The sequence below is a fragment of the Oratosquilla oratoria genome, chromosome 23, assembly GCF_046742065.1.
Source record: "Oratosquilla oratoria isolate Oo_2021 chromosome 23, ASM4674206v1, whole genome shotgun sequence".
Taxonomy (NCBI): Eukaryota; Metazoa; Arthropoda; class Malacostraca; order Stomatopoda; family Squillidae; genus Oratosquilla; species Oratosquilla oratoria.
This window is the reverse complement of record NC_134799.1, coordinates 56,401,658-56,427,021: the sequence shown is the minus strand read 5'-3', so window position 1 is coordinate 56,427,021 and position 25,364 is coordinate 56,401,658. Positions and strand designations below refer to the sequence as shown.

General features: G+C 41.1%; 1 protein-coding gene across 4 annotated transcripts in view; it reads left to right on the top strand.

Moving 5' to 3' along the window:
- The window catches only part of melt (ventricular zone expressed PH domain-containing protein melted), an 87,060-nt gene that overhangs the window by 41,918 nt on the left and 19,778 nt on the right, over positions 1 to 25,364 (top strand). For 3 of the 4 annotated variants that reach the window (XM_076207124.1, XM_076207125.1, XM_076207123.1), the window contains one exon: positions 18,037 to 18,153. The exons of the other annotated variant lie outside the window; for it this stretch is intronic. In XM_076207124.1, coding sequence (XP_076063239.1) covers positions 18,037 to 18,153 — 117 coding nt within the window. The remainder of the gene's footprint in view (positions 1 to 18,036; positions 18,154 to 25,364) is intronic. 4 annotated transcript variants of the gene reach the window in all.

The window sequence follows — 25,364 nt, the reverse complement described above, 5'->3', positions numbered from 1 at the left end:
GTGTCACGGCTGAGTGCACCTGCCAGGAACCGAGCGTGCTCCCCGTGACACACACGTGTCACAGTTATAAGCTGTGTGTATTGAGGGCTCTCAAGGCCTCGGTTTCTGGGTAATTTCTACCCACGTGGTGGCAAGTGTCTGTGTTTACAACATAAGGCTCCAGCCATTTGTGAGATGGTTTGAAACGTTTGTTTACGTAAGGTTGACGGGTCGGTAACGAAGGGGTTAAATGAAACAGCCTTGCTATGGATGTGCTGTGTCTTGGTACATTGCCTCTTACCCAGGGCAGTGGGTAAGGTGCAGGGATGACCTGTCATCCAGGAGGAGCCAAGAAAAGAGGGAGGGAGTGGGGTTGAATGGGAGTGGAATATGTGGGGATGAAATGGGTGGAAATGAATGTATGCCTTTGACTTTGTAAGGGGGAAAAAGCCCTTGGTATGTGTATGTACATATCAGTGTTAGTATTGGAAATGGAGAGAGAAAGGGGTGTGAGGTGAAGGGGCTGTTCAATGTGTACAGGGACGGGGGTGGTATGGAAGGTAAACAAGAGTGTAATGGGTAGTGGACTGGAAATGGTTAAAGATAATGGATACAAGTGGGAGACGAGCCAGTTGTTATATTTACCCAGTTGTATCTTACGGGAAGGGGAGCTACAATTACCATATCTAATTTGCTCTTAAGTATGTGCATTGTTTATGTACACACTATTTTTTCATCAAGTATGACCCAGACATCCTCCACTCTGTGGGGAAAGCTGTTCTTTTTCAGGTTTCTTCTATAATTGTCCTTTTTGAGCTTCCTTCCATATCCTCTTGTATTTCTCTTATCCCAATTTAGTAAGTCTTCTCTATCAAGGATTACTATACCTCTCATAATTCTGAGCACTACCCTCATTTTTCTTCCATGCAAAAAGTCCTCCATCCATTTCAGTATTTACCTTGTATCCCTCCTATGGTTTCCAATTTTCTTAATAGTTTTTTGGGTGTTACTTTATCAAATGCTTTTTGTAAAGCTAGGAAAGCACAATCAGCCCATCCATCCCTTTCTTGTATTATATCTAGTAGTCTTGAGTAAAAACAGATAAAATTTGTGGCACATAATCTTCCCTGTCTAAATCCGAATTGTCTCAGATTTAGTAAGTTGTTCTCCAGATATTTATCCATCTACTTTTTATAATTTTTTTTACACATTTTGGCTACCATGTTTGTAAGGGAAACCAGTCTATAATTTGTTGGGTCTTCCTTATCTCCTCCTTTATAAATTGGTACAATATTAGCATTTTTCCAGTCTTCTGGTATTTTTCGTTCTTTGAATGAGCAACTTGTTATGTTATATATTTTGTATGTTAGTGCTTTACATTCTTTTAATATCCAATTTGCAATTCCATCAGGGCCATGTGATTTCTTGACATCGAGGTTCATTATTTGGTATATTTTTTCTTTTCGTGTTACTATAATTTCCCTCATAGGGGGGATTTAATTTCTCTCCCTTCATCTCGATGTACATTTTCTCTAGTGAAAACAGACTTGAAGTGTTTGCTCATGACTTCAGCCATTTCTGTATCTTCTGTGTATTCTGTGTTTTTTAGTTTAACTTTCACATATCTATAGAATAGTTTTGGCTGACCCATACATTTTTCTATTATGTTTTTTCAGTTTCTTTTTTTTTCCTATGTATTTTTACATATTTGTTCCATTGATTAACATATGTTTGCTACTTTCTAGTCTTTTCTGTCTTTTCTTTATCTTTTCCAAGCTTTATCTCTTCTATCAGATCTGCACCTGTGGTTGGGGGAGTGAAGTTGTAGCAGCTTACTCTGGAGTGGGGCAGTGGCATGGGGGGGGGGGGCAATGCTCCTCTTGTGGAACATTGCTCCACTAAAGAGTGAGTGGTATTTTGTGAGAGCCTTCCCATAGAACAGCATTTGAAAATTATAGGCATACAGTTCTGTTCAAGAGTCCCTAATCCCACTCATTTATCCCATCAAGTAACATAGTTATAATCATCAGAATGTAACAAAAAATCCCACATCAGCAGCATACTTCTGAAAAATTTGACAGCAACCTACTACCTGCACTATCAAACATATCTATACAGAAATACACACACATATCAAGACTGACCACCAAACTCCCAGACTCCAACAATCCCTAACATCAGCATGACCAAGAAATCCCTCCTACAAGCAAGAACCTTACTAACAAGACTGTATTCAGGCCACCTTCCAGCCTATACCAACACAGATTAGGCCTAGCCTTGGAAGCAGATTGCCCCATATGCAATAATCACACAGGAAACAATGAACATATTTTCCCATGTTACCATACTGTAGCCTAGCCAAGAACACAACATAATATTTTATCCTTGGGTGACTTGTGAGCCAACCTAGTGGCAGTTGTTGGTGACCTAGAAGTCTGGGTCTTCTGTAAAAAAGACCTAAATCAACAGATTGATTGACCTGTTTAGTATAATATCTTCAAGGATAGAAGTGCTTTATTGGTGATAAAAATACATTTCAGCAGCAAAGATTGTAGTTTATCACTGATAACAAGTGCTATTCTTGGAGACTATATTACATTGAAGAGGGATTCATGATATGGTTTAACGTCACAAACTCCCCCCTACTGGAAGGCTAGGACGGTGCCCCTTACAGAGGGCTTTGTAGCGTGGAATTTAATGAACCATGCCCTTGGTTCAACTTTGCTGGTGGCAGGATTCGAACCACCATCCCCTCGACCTTCGCCGCAATTAAAAGATTTGAGGAATGTTATAGAAGTTAAAAGTGATTGCATTATTTTCTTTTGCATTGAAATTAATCTCCAGTTGCTGTTGTCATTGTTATCATTCCCTAGACTCTCATGCTATGCAGTCCTATCTCCCTGAGGAATGCCATGGATGGAACAGGGGTTTTCCCACAAATCCTTTATGGAGTGTATATTATGTTGTAGGCATGTACAATGCAGTCCTCCATAATGTGTTGTAAGGTATAGGGTGAAGTATTGCATCTTGGAGAGTTGTCTATAATGAGGTCATCCAGTCTTTTCTGGATGATGGCTACACTGCATTGTGGCCAGGTATATCTTGTCCTCTCAGAGGAGAGAGGATTCAGAGGGATGGACATCAGGGGTCTGGCATGCAACAATGTGTTGACATTCAATTTGTTGATGAAACAGTTTGTTCCAGATATCTATTATTGTGTGTGGAAAGCTATTCTTTTTCAGATCTCTTCTTTAACTCTCCTTCTTAACCTCTTCAGTACGGGCCAAAATCTCGCGGGCAGCATTAGCTGCCAGACGTACGATGTGTCGTAATAATACTCGCATCATAAAATATAGTCACCGCTTATATCGATTGTTCTCTCTTTCACCCGTGAATTTTGATAACCATAGAAAATGTGATGAAGACAGTTTAGAGATTATGTCATTATGCAGGGGCGACTACAATAAATATAATCAAGACAGATATGGCAGCCTCGCGTATCCACTTGCTCCTCATGCTGCCTACGTATGCGGCACCGTATGGAAGGGGTTAAGTTTCTTCTCGTGTCCTCTTGTAGCTCTACTGTCCCATTTTAGTAGGTCATCCCTATCAAGAATTTCCATCACTTTCATAATTCTGTAAATGGTTAGCAAATCACCTCTTTCTCTTCATTGTTCTAGGGTTGGTAAATTAAATTTGTCCAATCCTTGTTCGTATGTCAAATTGCAAATTGTTGGTGCTATCTTTGACATTGCTCTTTTTTTTTTTTTTTTTTTATGTGTATTCTAATTAAAATGTGTTTGAGATGAGGTGTCTGAGAAGTATGATGGGGGTTACTAGGCTGGATAGAGTGAGAAATGAAGAGGTGAGGAGGAGAACAGGGGTGGAAAGTGGGTTGGGAGATAGGGTTGATGAAAGAGTATTAGGATGGTTTGGACACATGGAAAGAATGAGTGAAGAAAGACTAGTAAAAGAGGTATGGAAGGCAGATGTGGAGGGAGTGAACATGAAGGGACGTCCTAGGATGAGGTGGATGGATGGGGTGAAGGGGGCTTTGGGGAAGAGGGGAATGTCTGTTGAGGAAGGACGGGAGAGGACAGAAGACGGGTGAATGGAGAATGGTTGTATATGGATGATGATGTGATGCATGAGGTGGAATGGGCGGGGGGATGGGGGGTGAGGTAGTATGTGTGAGCAAATTTTGACGCAGCCCGAAGGGATTTCTCCCCGTCTTCTCCTTTATGCATGGGGGGACGGAGAGGGGGGGTCGCCGATTTAATGAAGCGGCCTTGCTGTGGATGTGCTGTGTCTTGCGACACTGCTTCTGACCCAGGGCAGTGGACAAGGTGCAGAGATGACCCGTCATCCAGGAGATGCTAAGATGAGAGGGAGGGTGGAGGGGTGTGGAGTGTATTCAGGGATGGAATGGGTGGGAATGATTTTATGCCTTTTTCTTTTTGGCTACCTCCCTTGTAAGGGGGAAAAAGCCTTGGTATATGTATGTATGTATTCTAATTTTGGTCTTATCAGTGTAACTAGTATTTTCTTTACCATCTCTTCATCCATGTAGTCAAAGGCCACTTTCATTGATCCTAAGAAGTTAAAAGTTTCTCCGACTAATTTGTTGACATGTTTGTCTGGTGTCATGTTGTTAGAGATACTCCTAGGTCCCTTTCTGAGTTTACTTTTATTACTTCCTTTGTACCAATTTTATTTTATATTGACCTGATATTCTAATTTTGCTTTTTTCAAATTCCATTACCGTATTTTCCGGCGTATAGTGCGCGACTTTTTTCCGTTGGAAGGGCCTAAAAATTGGGGGTGCGCATTATCCGGTGGTGCGCATTATCTACGGCCTACGATAAAAAATCTGCGGCTGTGTGTGTAATTTTTTTCACACTTCTCCATGACGTTCCGTGAGAACAAGAAGAACAGCCATGGTGACATGAAAGAATACGCCAGCATGGGCTATATAAATATTTGGTATAGGTAGGTATCTATCGAATCTTATTTTTCATGTTTAAATAGGCCTAAACACCATGAAACATGATCAATATTCATGATATTTGCCCATGTTCACAACATCCTAGTTTGAATTTTTATGTTGGCTTTGTTGCTTCATTTTAGGTATGGTACAAATTCCGTTGCGGCCGTTCATAAACTCGTGTCAAACACCTGACTACAACACCCTCTTTCGGGAGTTATATTAACTAAACGTCACCTTGATGAGAGATTGTCCTATTTCACCACTGTCATTGCAGGTTCAAAGCTAAAATGAAACAGTCTGTAGTTTGTTTCAGTATTAAATAAAAAATGGTAAAGACGAATTATTTCCTCAAGATATGAAATGAAAATTTTCTGTAAAAATCCCGAAATTTTTCTGTATATTTTACTTTCAATAAACTTTTTTTAGATCATATTTCCTACAAACTATTTAAGCTACAAAGTAATAAGGGATGAACGCACAACATGAGTCATATACCGGTACATGTAGTTCCGACTTTTTCTTAGTTATGTCCTGATTGATGCCTAAACTGACACTTAATTTAGTGACAAATCAACAGATTTCCCAGTGGTGGCTCTAGCCAATGAATAATACTTCTCCATGTAACCTCGTTCACATGATACTAAGTAATTAATCGTCGTTATTTCATTGGTTTATTTTTACTAACATTAATTGTCGTAGTCTATGCAAATATTTAGGATCCGTAAAACAGCACTGGTACCAACATCATGAACGTTGGTCATTTTAACTCACCCGGAATATGCTAGATCAGGGCCGAGATTGATAGTTCTATTGCCAATCTAGCCTACACTAAACACACATCGTAACACAGACAAAGCTGCAGAAATAATCCAGCCTTACCTTGACACACTCAACACATGGCTCATCACAAACAGACTCAAAATAGCTCCAACCAAATCTACAGCAACACTTCTCACCAACTGGACAAAAGAACACAAATACATACCTCATCTCTACATCAACAACACTCTAATACCACACACAAACACACCGAAAATTCTTGGTGTAACATACGATACATCCATGTCTTTCAAACAACACCTCACAAACATAAAAAACAAATGCACACCTAGACTTAACGCACTTAAGTCAATCACTGGAACAACATTTGGACAAAACAAAGAAACTAATATAACAATATACAAACAATGCATACGCTCAGTGATGAATTATGCGAGTCCTGCATGGGCTCCTAATCTCAGTGAGACACACCACAACGCCCTTCAAATCATACAAAACAAAGCCCTAAAAACAATTACAGGCTGCACAAATACATCACCTACAAACCATTTACACCATGAAACAAAAGTCCTCAAAGTCAAGGACCACCTCGACATGAGAGGCACACAAACACTTGCTGCAGCCACCACAAACACATCACACCCGCTACACTACATAGCAGAACACCCACACACACCAAGAAACATTAAAACTACACCCAAAGACCTTTATTACACACAGATACTCTCTTCTCTTCCTCCACAACCACCAAATACCAGCCTCCGGAAACATATTCATAATCATATCACTCACCGCTCCATTAACACACTGAAAGACAACACACTGCTGCATGCCAGACCCCCTGATATCCACCCTTCTGAATCCTCTCTCCCACGTAAGGACAGAGTCCACTTGGCCAGACTGCGATGCGGTCACCACCCAGCACTTCTAAGCTACCAGAAGAGGCTGGACGACCGTGTTGTGAACAGCTGCCCAGGATGTAACACTTCACCCCATACCATACAACACATAATGGAAGACTGCATTATACACAATCATGCACGCAAACAACACAACATACACTCTATAAAGGATTTGTGGGAAAACCCAGTCTCGGCTGTGGCCTTCCTTGGGGAGACGGGACTGCTCGGACAGACAGTCTAGGGAACGACAACAACAACAACAACACTAAACACCCTCTTGCGAGAGTTTAAACTAAACGTCACTTCAGTAAAGACACTTATGAACCAAAACATAGTTGCTGCATGGCGATAAAAACTTGTACACGGTGATAAAAACTTGTAAGATGAATTATTCCCTCAGGATATTAAATTACAATTTTTTTTTTTTTTTTTTGTAAAAATCCGAAATTTTTCATGTACATTTTGTATTCAATAAACTTTTCATGGCTCAAATTTCCCACAAAACAATGAACCAACGCAAGCAGGAGTCGCATACATGCAGTTCACGCCACCAGTGACTTTTCCTGGCATGCGCGTTATACGTCGGTGCGCGCTATCTGTGTACTGAGATAATGAAGTGCATGGGTGCTCATTATAACGCGATGCGCATTTTAAGCCGGAAAATACGATATACTGCATTTCTTAATGTTAAAATTCACTTCACTCTTTTGACTCCATTTCTAGACTTTGTCCAGGTCTTCTTGAAAAGATTTGTAATCTTCCTCTGTACTTAGTCTCTTCATTAGTTTTGTATCATCTGCAAAGAAATGCATATAACATTCCATGCCTTCATCCATATCATTTATATAAATAGCAAACATTATCAGAGCCAGTACAAGTACCACCCTCATTTTTTTTCCATTTAAGAAATCTTTCATCCATTCCAATAATTTTCCTTGTATTCCACCTATTGTTTCAATTTTTCTTAGCTTTTTGTGTGGTACTTTGTCAAAAGCCTTTTGTAAGTCCAAGAAAGCACAATCTGCCCAAACCCTATCTTGTATTATTTCTATTAATCTTGAGTAGAAGCATATTAAGTTTGTAGTACATGATCTACCACTTCTAAATCCAAATTGTTTAGGGTTTAGTATATTGTTCTCTTCCAAGTTTTTAATCCATTTATTTTTAATAACTTTTTTGCATATTTTTGCAATTGTGCTTGTAAGGGATACGGGTCTATAATTTGTTGGATTTTCTTTGTCTCCTTTATATATTGGTACAATATTTGCATTTTTCCAATTTTGTGGTACTTTTCGTTCTTTGAAAAGTCAATTATCTTGTGTATTTTGTCTGTAAGTTCATCTATACATACTTTCAATATCCAGTTTGCTATTCCATCTGGCCCATATGACTTTCTGATATCAAGATTCTTTATTTGTAGTCCAAAGTTTGTGCTTGCAATGGATTGTAGGTTTATTTTCTTGTTGATTTTCACTGTCAGACCTTTGATATGTTCAAATAAGCTCAAAGGATTCAAATCACTCATATGTCAACTTTTGAGCTGTTTAAAATAGAGATAAGATATAATGGGTGCAACTTTTTTGTATGGAACTCATCTAGGTGAACACTTAAAAACAAATAAACAGTAAAATGTGACATAGTTGACCTCAGACATGTGACACCTACTGTAGTGATCAAGAGAGCTCAAAGGCTGGTGTCATTCTGTAATAGGAAATCACAGAAGATTATAATGCAACTTTTGCCTAGGTTCTCAAAACCACTACAGTATGAAGTGATCACTATTAGGTAACTCTTGAGTTGCTTCCTGACAGGATTTGGCTAATCATCATCTCTTCTCTGCAGAAAATTACTCCTCTTCTCTTTCCTGTTCTGTTTCTTCTCTGCATCTGGTAGTCTCTTAGCCTGGTAAGTGCCATGTGTCACAATTGAACCCCTCACCAGGAATGCTGTGCACCTCACTTGAGTAGTGGATTTTAAGTGTGTCTCACACATTTGGTTAGGCTGTCATGTTTATTTGGCAGTTCATGACATTACATATGGTGCCCTAACCACAACATCATTTCTGCACATCTTCCTTGATATGGATTTACAACCATAGAAGGAAAATGCTTGTCTTGCAACCTCATACCTGAGCTTCCTCCTCTTGTGATAGGTCTAGTCTCCAAAACTAGACTGCATTATGAATATAAAGATTCAAGTGCAGAGTTTCAAGGTACTTGACCCCCCCCCCCCCCAAAAAAAAAAAAAAAAAAAGAGGGGGGTTGGGGGGTGTATATCAGTATCCAGCAAGCACATGCCTGCTATGGTTATTTGTAGTAACTTCTGCACATGATATCCCATGGAGAATAACATTAAACTACTCCAAGCATTGATGAACACCAATCTATAGCAAGTTAATTGGTGTGTATGTAGGGAGGGGGGAGCACTGTTAACATACTACTCAAACATATACAACAACCTGCTACTACACCTTGCATCACTTCCATACAAAAATACGTACTCTCAGATCACAAAACAAGCTCCTCAAGACTGTTTCCCAAACTCCATACTCCACCAAACTCCCTCAGACATCAGCTCAGCAGAGAAATCTCCTTCATGAGAAGCAAGAACCACTCTAACTGCATTCAGAACATCATCCAACATTAAAACAGTACTATGAATAGGAATGGCCACAGAATCAAATTAATCCACATGCAGTCATTGTATAGATGACTCCAAACACCTTGTCCTATGCTTCCCTATTGTAGACTTTCCCAGAAAACAACATAATATCTTTCCTTTGAATGACTTGTGGGCCAATCCAGAGGCTGTTGATTGTTACCTGGTAGCTGTAGGTCTCCTGCAAGATGCAAGAAAGATCTGGGGCAGTGGATTGAAGGAGCATCCAGTGACTGGGGGGATGAATTTTCTATATAATGTTTTTTATGAAAGAATGTTAACAGTTGAAAGATTAGTAATATATAGAAATAGATATACATATACCAAGGGCTTTTTCCTCCTTACAAGGGAGGTAGCCAAAGTCAAAAGGCATAAATCCACTCCCACCCACCTCATCCCCACATCCCCACTCCCGTTCACCACCCCTCCCTCCCTCTTTTCTTGGCTTCTCCTGGATGTTGGGTCATTCCTGCAGCTTGCCCACTGCCCTGGGTCAAAAACAATGCAGTAAGACACAGCACATCCACAGTAAGGCTGCTTCATTTAATCAGTGAGAAGAAGAAATGGATAATCACTAAAATTGTGAGTAACATTAATTCAACAGAATAATTCAAGTTTTCTGTTTTCTGATGGATGGGGTGAAGGGGGCTTTGGGGAAGAGGGGAATGTCTGTTGAGGAAGGATGGGAGAGGACGAAAGACAGGGGTGAATGGAGAATGGTTGTATATGGATGATGATGTGATGCATGAGGTGGAATGGGGGGCTGAGGTAGTATGTGTGAGCAAATTTTGACGCAGCTCAAAGGGATTTCTCCCCGTCTTCTCCTTTATGCATGGGGGGACGGAGAGGGGGGTCGCCGATTTAATGAAGCGGCCTTGCTGTGGATGTGCTGTGTCTTGCGACACTGCTTCTGACCCAGGGCAGTGGACAAGATGCAGGGATGACCCGTCATCCAGGAGGTGCTAAGATCTCGGAGGGTGTGGAGTGTATTCAGGGATGGAATGGGTGGAAATAATTTTATGCCTTTTCCTTTTTGGCTACCTCCCTTGTAAGGGGGAAAAGGCCTTGGTATATGTATGTATGTATTTACCTAGTTGTATTATATGGGAAGGGAGCTATGCTCGTGGTGACCCGTCTTTGTATCTTTCAGCATCAAGTTTTTTCTTAAAATCTTGAATAGTGTTTGCACACACTGTTTCTTTATCTAAATTATTCCAGGTATCCAGTACTCTATGTGGGAAGCTATTTTTTTTTTTTTTTCAGATCTCTTCTATAGTTATCCTTTTTGAGTTTCTTTTCGTGTCCTCTTGTTTTTCCATTGTCCCATTTTAATAAATCATTCCTATCTAGGATTTCCATTCCTTTCATGATTCTATAAATAGTCAGCAGATCTCCTCTTTCTCTTCTTTGTTCCAGAGTTGGTAATTCCAATTTGGACAATCTTTGTTCGTATGTTAATTTGGAGAGAGTTGGTGCCAACTTTGTCGTTGCTCTTTGTATTCTTTCTAATTTCTTTATATTCTTTTTAGTACTGGGTGTCCATAGTGTTGCTGCATACTCCAGTTTTGGTCTTATTAGTGTAACTAATATTTTTTAAAATCATTTCCTCATCCAAGTAGTCAAGTGCCACTTTCATTGACCTTAATAGGTTGAAGGTTTCTCCGACTATTTTATTGATATGTTTGTCTGGTGTCATGTCTTTCCTGATTATTACTCCAAGGTCTCAATCGGAGTTCACTTTTTTGACTTCTTCACCAATTATGTAATTTCTTGATATTCTATTTCTATTTTTTCCAAACCCCATTATACTACACTTCTTGATATTGAAGTTCACTTCCCACTTTGAGTCCATTTCCAAATTTTGTCCAGGTTTAACTGTAATGATTCACAATCCTCCTCTATTCTTACTTTCTTTAGTATTTTTGCATCATCTGTGAAGAAATTCATATGACACTCTTCTCCTTCATCCATGTCATATATATGGCAAACGTGATTGGAGCCAGTACCAAACCTTGCAGGATACCACTTATCATTTCTTCCCAATTCGAGTATTTGTCTCTAATTACTATCCTCATTTTTCTCCCAGTCAGGAAGTCTTCCAACCATTCCAATAATTTTCCTCTGATGCCACCTATTGATTCTATTTTTCTTATTAGTTTCATGTGTGGTACCTTATCAAATGCTTTTTGTAGGTCTAGAAAGGCACAGTCTGCCCATCCATCCCTTTCTTGTATTATATATTTCTATTAGTCTCGAATAGAAGCAGATCAGGTTCGTTGTTCATGATCTTCCTTGTCTAAATCCAAATTGATTTGGATTCAGTATATTTTTTCTTCCAGATGTTTAACCCATCTACCTTTGATAACTTTTTCACATAGATTTGCTACTATGCTTGTTAGGGAGACCAGTCTGTAGTTGGTTGGCTCTTCCTTGTCTCCTTTATATATTGGTACAGTATTTGCATTTCTCCAGTCCTGTGGTACCTTTCCTTCTTTGAGTGAGTATTTAATTATATTGTATATTTTGTCCGTCAACTTCTCAATGCATTCTTTCAGTATCCAATTTGCAATTCAATCCAGACCATGTTATTTTCTGATATCAAGGTGTTTTTATTTGGTCTCTGGTTTCCTTCTGTGTTACAGATATTTCCTTCATTGGGGGGATCTCTATTCCCTCACAGTTCTGTGAACAATCAATTGTGAATACCAATTTGAAATGATTGCTCATGATTTCAGCCATTTTTAATTCTTCTGTATATTCATAATTTCCCTGGCGCAGCTTTTCCATTTCTTGTTTATTTTTAAGTGCCTGTATAGTTCCACTCTACAAGGGAAAAGGGGATAAGTGTGAGTGTAGTATTTTCAGAAGGATTAGCTTGTTAAGTGTAGTTGGGAAGGCTTATGGAAGGATCTTGATTGAGAGGATTAGGAGAGGAACAGAGGTAGTAATTGGTGAGGAACATTGTGGATTTAGGACAAGTAGAGGTTGCGTAGATCAGATTTTTCTGGTAAGACAGATATGTGAGAAAGCTATAGGAAAAGGTAAGGATGTGTTTTGGGCTTTTATGGATCTGGAAAAGGCTTATGACAGGGTAGACAGGAGGGCACTGTGGGAGGTTTTGCAAATATATGGGATAGGAGGAAAGCTTTTATGAGCTGTCAGGAGTTTTTATGAGAGTAGTAGAGCATGTGTCAGGATTAGAAATGGAGATAGTGAGTGGTTTGAGGTAAAGGTAGGACTTCGTCAGGGATGTGTTATGTTGCCCTGGCTGTTCAACTTAAACATGGATGGGGTGGTGTGAGAGGTAAATGCAAGGGTGGTGGGTCAGAGATTGGGGATGGTTCAAGGAAATGGAGAAAAGTGGGAGGTGAGCCAGCTGTTGTTTGCGGATGACACTGCACTTATAGCAGGATCAGAGGAGGGATTGGTGACAGAGTTTGGGAGAGTGTGTGAAAGAAGAAAGTTGAAGATAAATGTGGGTTAAAGGTGATGAGATGTACAAGGGATGAAAGTGGCAGCAGACTGGAAGTGAGCATTAAGGTAGAGCGACTGGAGGAAGTGGATAGTTTTAGATACTTGGATGCAAGTGTGGCAGGAAAGGGTGGAGTGGAGGTGGAGGTAGAATGTAGATTGAGAGAAGCGAGTAAATGCCTTGGTAGATTAATAAGTGTAATGAGGAAGAGACATTTGGGAATGGAGGCTGAGAGGAGACTGTATGAAGGAGTGATTGTGCCAACAGCACTGTATGGGGCAGAAACATGGAACATAAGAGAGGAAGGGAGAAGGAGTTTGAATGTGTTTGAGATGAGGTGTCTGAGAAGTATGATGGGGTTACTAGGCTGGACAGAGTGAGAAATGAGGAGATGAGGAGGAGAACAGGGGTGATAAGGGAGTTGAGAGATAGGGTTGTTGAAAGAGTGTTAGGATGGTTTGGACACATGGAAAGAATGAGTGAAGAAAGACTAGTAAAAGATGTATGGAAGGCAGATGTGGAGGGAGTGAACATGATGGGACGTCCAAGGATGCGATGGATGGATGGGGTGAAGGGAGCTTTGGGGAAGATGGGAATGTCTGTTTAGGAAGGACTGGAGAGGACAGAAGACGGATGAATGGAGAATGGTTGTATATGGATAATGTTGTGATGCATGAGGTGGAATGGGTTGGGGGATGGGGGATGAGGTAGTATGTGTGAGCAAAATTTGATGCAGCCCGAAGGGATTTCTCCCCATCTTCTCATTTTCTGCATGGGGGGATGGATGTGTGTGTGTGTGGGGGGGGTTGCCAATTTAATGAAGCAGCCTTGCTGTGGATGTGCTGTGTCTTGTGACACTGCCTCTGACCCAGGGCTGTGGACAAGGTGCAGGGATGACCCGTCATCCAGGAGGTGCCAAGATAAGAGGGAGGGTGGAGTGTATTTAGGGATGGAATGGGTGGGAATGGTTTTTATGGCTTTTTCTTTTTGGCTACCTCCCTTTTAAGGGGGAAAAAGCCTAGGTATATGTATGTATATCCTTCAAATGGTTCTAAAATGACAAATAAAAAATTATCAAATTTATCCTGAACACCTTGTAAAGCAATGGTCTGAAAAGTGGCTAATGAAATTTAACCCAATAAGTGTAAGGTTATGCACATAGGTAAGAATAACTAAATACAATTGGGTGGGAGTGGATTTTATGCCTTTGTTTTTTGGCTACTTCCCTTCTAAAGGGGAAGAAGCCTTGGTATATGTATGTACAAGTTATTTGTAAATTTTTTAACAAAAGTGGATAGTGAAAAGGATCTCAGCATAATTATCAGTAATGATCTCAAATCATCTAAACAGTATGTTTCTGCCTCAGAGGAATCAAATAAGATTCTAGAACTGATTGCATGATCTTTGGTTTTAAAAGTCCATCTGTCATTAACAAGCTATATAAATCTTTATTTCGTTCACATCTAGAATATGCTGTTTCTTTATCATCACCAAATCTAATTAAAGACATTGACAGATTGGAAAAAGTACAATGACAAGCCACAAAACTGATTCCAATTATCAGAAATAAATTGTACGAAGATCGACTACAAGGGAGGTAGCCAAAGTCAAAAGGCATAATTTCACTTCCACCCATATCATCCCTGCCCACTCCCCTCCCATACACCATCTCTCCCTCCCTCGCTCTGTTCTTGGCTCCTGGATGAAGGGTCATCCTTACATCTCACCCATTGCCCTGGGTCAGAAGCAGTGCAGTAAGATACAGCACATCCACAACAAGGCTGCCTCATTTAATTGGCAAAACCCCCTCTCCATCCCCTCATGCAGAAAAAAAGACAGGAAAAAATCCCTTTGGGCTATGTCAAAATATCATTCAAACATATCTACTCCCTAACCCCCCTCCCCATCCCCCACTGACTACCTTCCATACACCGCAGCATCATCCATACACAACCATTCTCTACTCATCCCTATCTTCTGTCTTTTCCCATCATTCCTCAACAAACATTCCCTCTTTCTCAAAGCCCCTTTTACTGCATTCATCCATCTCATCCTCAGTTGCCCCCTCATGTTCACTCCATTCATCTCTGCCTTCCACACCTCTTTTACTAATATTTCTTCACTCTTTCCATGTGTACAAACCATCTGTCACAACCCTATCTCCCAACTCCCTTTCCATCCCCACTCTCCTCCTCACTTCCTTGTGTCTCATTCTATCCAGTCAAGTAACCCGTACCATACTTCTCAAACATTTCACCTCAAACACATTTAAACTTTTCTTCTCTTATGTTCCATGTTTCTGCCCCATTCTGCTGTTGGCACAATCACCCCTTCATACAATCTCCTCTTAGCTTCCATTCCCAAATGTCTATTTCTTATCACACTTTTTAATCCCCGAAGGCATTTACTTGCTTTTCTCAATCTACATTCTATCTCCACCTCTACAGCTTCACTCCTCCAGTCTCTTAATACTCACTTCCAGTTTGCTACCATCCTCTCCCCTTGTACATCTCATCACCTTTTACCCACATTTACCTTCAAATTCTTCCTCTCGCACACCTTCCTAAACTCTGTCACTAGCTTCCTTAATCCCTCCTCTGATCCTGCTAAAAACTTACCTTCCACCAAAAAGTGATCCAATATTCACCCACTCTTTCCCCCAAGAAGATATGTATCCAAGACTCTTCCCACTCTTTTGGTTAGCATTATATAGTCCATTAAAGCCCCATCTACCACCCTTCCATCCACCACCCTAACCCATGGGTACTTGTGCTTGACCTTCTTCCTAAACACTGTGTTAGCTATCATCAACTCTCCTTCTAAACACATCTCTACCATCAACTCTCCACTACAATATATTCCTAGCACTCCAGACTACCACTGAGATCTCCCAATACCACTATATTGACATTTTTCCCTAAACCCTCTATGCATTCATTTAAATCTATCCAAAAAGCCTCCCTTTCACACTCTTCTCACTACTAGGCCCATGTGCACTTACAAAGACCCACACCTCCCTTCCTAGTTTGTCCTTCATCCTCATTAACCTTGAAGAAACCTTCTTCTACTCCACCACATGCTTACCTATCTCTTCACTAACATAACCTGTATGTTTCCTTTTACTCTCATCTGTACCACACCCATGCATATTAAAAGACCCAAACCTTAACCTCTTCACTCCGGGGCACATCGCACATCTGGCAGCATTAGCTGCCCGACGTGCGATGTTGCGTCATAATGATCGCATTATAAAAAATAAAGTCAGTGCTCAATCGTTCGTTCTCTTTCACCCGTGTATTTTGATAACCATAGAAAATTGATGAAGCCAGTTTAGAGAAAATGGAAATTACGTAGGTACGACTACAATAAATATAATCAAGATGGCGACATCGGCATCATCGAGTACCCACTTGCTCCTCATGCCGCCTACGTAGGTGTCACCGTATGGAAGTGGTTAAGGTTCTAGTCGGAAAACTCCCAGATCCTCTTATGCCATTGCTTTTTATAGGAATGTCCCCTGTGGGGCTACAGAGAGTTGGATGCCTAGTCCTATCCTCCGTTCCATTAAGTCTCCTTTTATGACTCAGTTAAGAACACTTAGTGGTAGTAATCTTTCTCCCCTACCACAGGGTTTGGTGAAAATGGAATTGTATATTTAGAGAAATTGTACAGGACAGTAGTAAGAGTTGGGGGGGACAGCATAATGGAGGGAGAGTTGCAATATAATAAAGTAGCACCATTTCTCTAAGAGTAGATATTTCCTCTAACACAGGCAAAATGATGTGTGGCTCTGGTCCATAGGGGCACCCCATATAGATCCTAAAGTATCAGCTGCATGTTTCTGAGCAGATCTTTACCTCTCAATAACATGCAGCCAATACCCCAGATGGGGGACATAATTTTAGTAATGTTCTCAAACTCTCAGGTAGTAGATTAATTTGGAAGTGGGTAGCAACAACCTCACCAACCATGTAGTAAATGAATGGAATAAACTTCCTGCAGAGGCAATGCAATGTAGTGCAGGTTGAAGCTTTAACCCCTTCCATACGGTGCCGCACACGTAGGCGTCATGGACTTAGATCTCGGTGGCAGCAGCCAATGCCAGCCGTACGACGTGTCGTAATAATACTCGCATCATAAAATATAGTCACCGCTTATATCGATCGTTCTCTCTTCACCCGTGAATTTTGATAACCATAGAAAATGCGATTACAAAAGAATTAGAAAGAATGTCATTATGGAGGGGCGACTACAATAAATATAATCAAGACGCCGATATGGCAGCCTCGCGAATACACTCGCTCCCCATGACGCCTACGTGTGCGGCACCGTATGGAAGGGGTTAAGATTCATTTAGATAAACACCTAAGCAATATGTTGTAATGCCTGCCATTTATTTGATTATTTATTTATTTTTATTCATTATTATTTATCTTTATTTTTTTACTATTTATTTATTATTTATTATAAATTGTTATTCATCTCTGTATTTGTTATTAATTATCTGTTTATTATTTATCATTTTTTTTTTTTTTTTTTTTTTCACATACAACCTAGTTGTGGACCAAAAAGTTTCCTGTCGGTATGCTCTTCCATTATAATCCTTTGTAATCCTTTGTTATCCTTTAATCACCACAAATATAATTTATTTTAGTATATGGAGTTTAGTATATGGAGTATATGGAGTGAACATGAGGGGACGTCCTAGGATGAGGTGGATGGATGGGGTGAAGGTGGCTTTGGGGAAGAGGGGAATGTCTGTTGAGGAAGGAAGGGAGAGGACGGAAGACAGAGGTGAGTGGAGAATGGTTGTATATGGATGATGTTGTGATTGCATGAGGAGGAATGGGCGGGGGGGTGGGGTAGTATGTGTGAGTAAATTTTGACGCAGCCCGAAGGGATTTCTCCCCGTCCTCTCCTTATATGCAAGGGGGGATGGAGAGGGGGGGTCGCCGATTAAATGAAGTGGCCTTGCTGTGGATGTGCTGTGTCTTGCGACACTGCTTCTGACCCAGGGCGGTGGGCAGGGTGCAGGGATGACCCGTCATCCAGGAGGTGCTCAGATGAGAGGGAGGGTGGGAGGGGTGTGGAGTGTATTTAGGGATGAAATGGGTGGGAGTGTTTTTATGCCTTTCCCTTTTTGGCTACCTCCCTTGGAAAGGGGAAAAAGCCTTGGTATATGTATGTATGTATATGGAGTTTGTGCACTGGCTATGCTTTCAGGATTGTATACTCAGAATATTTACATCTTGCCACAGGGGTAGTTGGGAGTGCTGGCGTTTCCTCACCTCTACGTCACTCCCAGAGTCCACTATCCCTCCCTCCTGCTTCCACCACTACCACTTCCACTACAACTGTCTTACACAGTTCATCAGGTAGGAGCATATGTGAAGTTTAAAACTTGTTATTATTAATATTCTATCTAAATGACAAAGGCCTCTTCCTCCTTATAAACAAAATCCTGCCCTCCTGCTTCCACAACTGTCTTATACAGTTCATCAGGTAGGAGCATATGTGAAGTTTAAAACTTGTTATTATTAATATTATTCTATCTAAATGACAAAGGCTTCTTCCTCCTTATTAGCAAGGTATCCAAGACAAGGCCTGCACTCACTCCTACCCATTCCATTCTATCGACCACCCATGTTTTCCTTGTATCTTAGTTTATCATGGATGAACAGTCATCCCTGTCTCCTGTCCATTGCCTGGGTCAGAAGCAATGCAGCAAGGTACAGCATATCTACAGTAGGGCCGTTTCACTTATACAGCAACCCCCTTCTCCTCGTCCCCTCATGCAGAAAATAAAGAAGGCGAGAGAAATTTCTTTGGACTTCATCAAAATATTATCCATACACAGCCATCCTCCATGCACCCATATCCTCTGCTTTCTCTTCATTGGTCAATAGACATTGCCCACATGCTCAAAACCCCTTTCACCCTGTCCATCTCATTCTTGGTTGTCCCTCAATTTCACTCCATCCACCTCTTTTTTCCAGACATCTTTTGGTAATCTTTCTTCACTCATTCTTTCCATGTGTCCAAACCACCCCAATAACCTTTCATTACCCCTATCTGTCAACTCCTTTTCTGCCCCCACTCTCCCCCTCACCTCATTTCTCATTCTATTCAACCATGTAACCCTGACTTCTCAGAAACTCTTATCTCCAACACATTTAAACTTCTTAGTCCCTTTCTTAAATTCCAAGTCTCTGTCCCATACAGTGTTGTATAGACACAATCTCCCTTTTATATAATCTCTTTGCATCTTTTGCCAGGTGCCTATTTCTCATGACACTTTTAAATCCCCAAGACATTTACTTGCTTCTCTCAATCTATAGTTTACCTCCACCCCCACTCCTCCATTCCCTGCCACATGTGACCCTAAATACTTGAAACTATCCACTTCTTCCATTGTCTTTCCTTTAAGACTTACTTTGAACTCATTGCCATCCTCTCCCCTTGTACATCTCATCACCTTACTTTTACCTACATTTACCTTCAATTTTCTCTTACTGCATTACTTTCCAAACTGCCACTAACTTCCTTAATCCTTCCTCTGACCCCGCCACTAGTGCAATGTCATCAGCAAACAACAACTGACTCTCCTCCCATTTCTCTCCATTGTCCCTTACCATCTCCATTACCCTCTCATTTACTTCCTGTACTACCCTATCCCTGTACACATTGAACAGCCATGGGAATGTAACACATCCCTGATGCTGCTCTACCTATACCTTAAACCAATCACTGTCCTCAAATTTCAATCCTAATACAGGTGCTACTACATACATATACCAAAGGCTTTCTTTCCCCATACAAGGGAGATAGCTAAAAAACAAAGGAATATAATCCACTCCCTCCCATTCCATCCCCACATACTCCACTCCCATTCAACCCCCTCCCTCCCTCTTATCTTGGCTCCTCCTGGATGATGGGTCATCCCTGCATCTTGCCCACTACCCTGGGTCAGAAGCAGTGTCTCGTCCCATAAAATACAACTAGGTAAATACATCCACAGCAAGGCCACTTCATTTAATTGGTGACACCCCCCCCCTCTCCATCCCCTCATACAGAAAAAGAGAAGATGGGGAGAAATCCCTTTGGGCTGCATCAAATTATTTTTCACACATACTCCCTTACTGCCATCCCCCACCCACTCCCCCTCATGCATCACAGCATCATCCATACACAACCATTCTCCATTCACCCCTATCTTCTGTCTTCTTCTGTCCTTCCTTAACAGACCTTTCCCTCTTTCCCAATACCCCTTTTACCCCATCCATCCATCTCATCCTTGGTTGCCACCTCAGGTGCTACTACTTTCATAAAAACTCTCGACTGCCCCTATTAGCTTTCCCCCAATCCCATATATATGCAAAAGCTCTCACAATGACTTCCTGTCTATCCTGTCTCAAGTCTTCTCCAAATCCATAAAGGTCCCCCCCCCCAAAAAAAAAAAAAAATCCTTAACTTTTGCCAAAGCCTCACAAATCTGCCTTACCAAAAAAAATTATTTATACATCCCCCACCTTTCCTAAACCCACACTGCTCCTCACCAATTGCTCTCTCTGTTCCTCTCCTAAACCTTTCAATTTCAACTCCCATAAGCCTTTCCAACTACACTCAACAAACTGATCTCTCTAAAACTACTACAGTCACATTTGTCCCCCTTTCCTTTATAAAGTGGAACTATACAGGCACCCCTCCAGTCATCCTGCACTCTACTCTCCCTTAGACACACATTAAACAACCTCACTAGCCAGTCCACTATTACTGTACCTCCCTTTTTCAGACACTGCATGACACCCATCAAACCCAGGTGCCTTACCAGCTCTTCATTTACAAAACTCCTTGTATTTCATATTTTCTTATATCACTTCCATTTTTCTTTCCCATCACTGTCATTTTCATAGCATCTCCCACTGCCATAGTCAATCCCTCCCTATCCTCAACCACATTCTACAGCTCTCTGAAATATATATAATGAGCCAAAATCCATGCCATCACTATAAGAAATTCTCTTGCAACTTTCACAAGGTAGCCTTAAATTTTTATGGGCACATATTGTAGACTATAGTGATGCTAAAACATCAATGTTCCCACATTTTTACTTGCATGTTGATAAGCTACAGCTAATTAAATTCACAAGCGGTGTAAGTTCATACAGTAGCATCTAGGTGGCTACACCTTGCACAACCTCGGCATTTTTCAATAAGAAAAGAGATCTGGCCACTCCGAGTGTGTTTGATACCTACAAGATGAGGTAATGTATTAATATCCTGGTTAAACTTGACAAGCCATCCTCATCTATTACCAAAATTTACAAAAATTCCCCGAACTCAAATAAACTCAGTTTTACTTTCTGCCACCAGGGGCTTAATTTTCCTAGCCAGCCCAGTCAGAGATATCAAGGAAATGAGGAAATCGTATTCAAAAAAAAAATTAAATCATATAATTTTTTTTTTTTTTTTTTTTCTACTTTGGCATAAAATTCTGCATACAGATCATATATTTTCTAGTCTTCACTAGGTCAATTAACATACATATACCAAAGGCTTTTTTCCCCCTTACAAGGGAGGTAGCCAAAAAGAAAAAGCCATTTAAACCATTCCCACCCATGCCATCCCTAATGCACTCCACTCCCCTCCACTCTCCCTTTTGTCTTCTTGGCACCTCCTGGATGATGGGTCATCCCTGTATCTTGTCCACTGCCCTGGGTCAGAGGCAGTGTTGCAAGACACAGCACATCCACAGCAAGGCTGCTTCATTAAATTGGCGACCCCTCCCCCTCTCCGTCCCCTCATGCAGAAAAGGAGAAGACGGGGAGAAATCCCTTCAGGCTGCATCAAATTTTCTCACATATACTACCTTACCTCCCATCCCCTCACCCATTTCACCTCATGCATCACATCATCCATATACAACCATTCACCCCTGTCTTCTGTCTTCTGTCAATTAAGAATTGAATAAATAAAAATTAGGAAATTAAAACAAATTTTTATATTTAGACTACTGTGTTATTTGTATAAATTGTGTCTACAATAATTTTATTTACATATGTAAATAATTGTATTGCAGATATAGGATAGGAGGAAAGCTGTTAAGAGTAGTCAAGAGTTTTTACGAGAGTAGTAGAGCTTGTGTTAGAATTAGAAATGGAGAGAGTGAGTAGTTTAAGGTAAAGGTGGGACTTCGTCAGGGATGTGTCATGTCGTCTTGGCCGTTCAACTTATACATTGATGGGGTGGTGCGAGAGGTGAAAGCAAGGGTAGTTGGTCAGGGATTGGAGATGGTTAAAGAAAATGGAGAAAAGTGGGAGATAAGCCAGTTGTTTGCTGATGACACTGCACTTGTAGCAGGATTAGAGGAGTGATTGAGGAAATTAGTGATAGAGTTTAGGAAGGTGTGTGAAAGAAGGAAGCTAAAGATAAATGTGGGTAAAAGTAAGTTGATGAGATGTACAAGGGAGAAAGTGGCAGCAGGCTGAAAGTGAGTATTAAAGGAGAGAAACTGGAGGAAGTGGATAGTTTTATATACTTGGGTGCGAATGTGGCAGGAAAGGGAGGAGTGGAGTTGGAGGTAGAATGTAGACTGAGAGAAGCGAGTAAATCACCTTGGTGGATTAAAAAGTGTAATGAGAAATAGAGAATGCTAAGAGGAGATATTATGAAGGAGTGATTGTGCTGACAGCACTGTATGGGGGGAGAAACATGGAACATGAGAGAGGAAGAGAGAAGGAGTTTGAATGTGTTTGAGATGAAATGCCCGAGAAGTATGATAGGGGTTACTAGGTTAGATAGAGTGAGAAATGAGGAGGTGAGGAGGAGAATGGGGGTGGAAAGGGAGTTGGGAGATAAGGTTGATGAAAGAGTATTAGGATGGTTTGGACACATGGAAAGAATGAGTGAAGAAAGATTATTAAAAGAGGTGTGGAAGCAGAGGTGGAAGGAGTGAACATGAGGGGGTGTCCTAGGATGAGATGAATGGAAGGGGTAAAAGGGGCCTTGGGAAAGAAAGGAATGTCTGTTGAGGAAGGACGGGAGAGGACAGAAGATAGGAGTGAATGGAGAATGGTTGTGTATCGATGATGCTGTGATGCGTGAGGGAGAGTAGGTGAGGGATGGGGGGTGAGGAAGTATGTATGAGAAATAATTTGATGCAGCCCAAAGGGATTTCTCCCCATCTTCTCCTTTTCTGCATGAAGCGGCCTTGCTGTGGATGTGCTGTGTCTTGCAACACTGCTTCTGACCCAGGGCTGTGGACAAGATGCAGGGATGACCCGTCATCCAGGAGGTGCCAAGATAAGAGGGAGGGAAGAGGGTAGAGGGGAGTGGAGTATGTAGGGGATGGAATGGGTGGGAGTGGTTTCTATGCCTTTTTCTTTTGGCTACCACCCATGTAAGGGGAGAGCCTTTGGTATATGTATGTATGTTATTACAGACAATCTTGAAGATGTCTTATTAAAGATGAAACATTGAACAAATGGGAGATTATGCAAATTTAGTTTATGCACATCCAGTTGAAGGAAAGAATGCCATCAGAGATATTGAGAACGCTAGAAAAAGTTAGATAACTGCAAAAATTCAGTTGCTTTCAACTCCACATGTCTTACAGAAAATCTGCCCCTCTCCTTAAAATAAATGAATACATATATATATATATATATATATATTTACATACATATGTTTCGGAAGAAAGTCAAGCAAAAGTACACATGGGAGAGGGTGGTGGAGGGAAGGGTGGTAGATATAGCTTTAATGGACTATGTAGTGGTAAATAGGATTATGATAGGAAGAGTTAAGGATGTACATGTGCTAAGGGGAGAGGGTGGGGGAATATCAGATCATTTTCTGGTGGAAGGTAAGTTGAGAGTGGAGGACAGATGGAGAAAGAGAAAAGGGACAAAAGGTAGGGAGGTGCTTAGAGTGAACTCTTTAAATGAAGAGGAAAAGGAGAAGGAGTACAAGAAGAAGCTGAAGGAGGAGTGGGAGGGAGTGAAGGATAGAGTAGAGGTAGGTGTGGAGGAGGAATGGGGATGGTTCAAGGAGGGAGTCACAAAGTGTGCAAAGATGGTGTGTGGAACAAGAAGGACAGGAGGAAATAGAAGGAAGGGTAGTGAATGGTGGGATGAGGAAATGAAGAAGGTTGTAGAAGAGAAGACGCGAGCTTACACAGATTGGTTACAAAATAGGACGAGGGAGTCATATGAGACGTACAAAGAAAAGAAAAGAGAAGTAAAGAAAAAGGTTAAGGAGGCAAAGAGGAGAGCAGATGTAAAATGGGGTAAGAGTATGACAGAAAATTTTGAAAGTAATAAAAAGATGTTTTGGAAAGAAATTAAGAGAGGAAGAGGAGGCGAATCAAGTAGAGAAGAAAAGGTAAAAGGTGCAGATGGAGAGATGATAATGGAGAAGGCAGTAAGGGGAAGATGGGCAGAATATTTTAGGGAGTTGCTAAATGTGAAGGAGGATAGGGAGGGAAAGATAGCTGCAGTGGGAAATGCTAAGAAAATGAGAGTGATGAGTGAGGAGAATGGAGGAGAAATAAGGAAAGATGAAGTGAAGGCAGCAGTTAAGATGATGAAAGCAGGTAAGGCACCTGGTCTGGATGGATGCCATGCAGAATGTCTTAAAAAAGGAGGTACAGTGATGGTGGACTGGCTGGTGAGGTTATTTAACCTCTTCAGTACGGGCATTAAATCTTGCGGGCAGCAGCCGATGCCAGCCGTACGACGTGTCGTAATAATACTCGCATCATAAAATATAGTCACCGCTTATATCGATCGTTCTCTCTTTCACCCATGAATTTTGATAACCATAGAAAATGTGATTACAGACAGTTTAGAGAGTATGTCATTACGGAGGGGCAACTGCAATAAATATAATCAAGACGCCGATATGGCAGCCTCTCGTATCCACTTGCTCCTCATGACGCCTACGTATGCGGCACCGTGTGGAAGGGGTTAATGTTTGCTGGAGAGAAGGTAGAGTGCCGGAGGACTGGAGGAGTGCTTGTATAGTTCCACTTTACAAGGGAAAGGGGGACAAGTGTGAATGTAGTAGTTTCAGAGGGATTAGCTTGTTAACCCCTTCCATACGGTGCCGCACACGTAGGCGTCATGAGGAGCAAGTGGATTCGCGACGCTGCCATATCGGCGTCTTGATTATATTTATTGTAGTCGCCCCTGTGTTTTTACATTCTCCCAAATGCGCCCTGAATCCCATTCTCTGTGGTTTTCAAAATTCGCGGGTGAAAGAGAGAACGATCGATATAAGCGGTGACTATATTTTATTATGCGAATATTATTACGTTACGTCATACGGCTGGCATTGGCTGCTGCCCACGAGATTTAAGTCCCGTACTGAAGTGGTTAAGTGTAGTTGGGAAGGCTTATGGGAGGATCTTGATTGAGAGGATTAGGAGAGGAACAGAGGGAGTAATTGGTGAGGAACAGTGTGGGTTTAGGACAGGTAGAGGTTGTGTAGATCAGATTTTTGTGGTAAGACAGATATGTGAGAAAGCTATAGGAAAGGGGAAGGATGTTTTTTGGGCCTTTATGGATCTGGAAAAGGCTTACGAGAGGGTA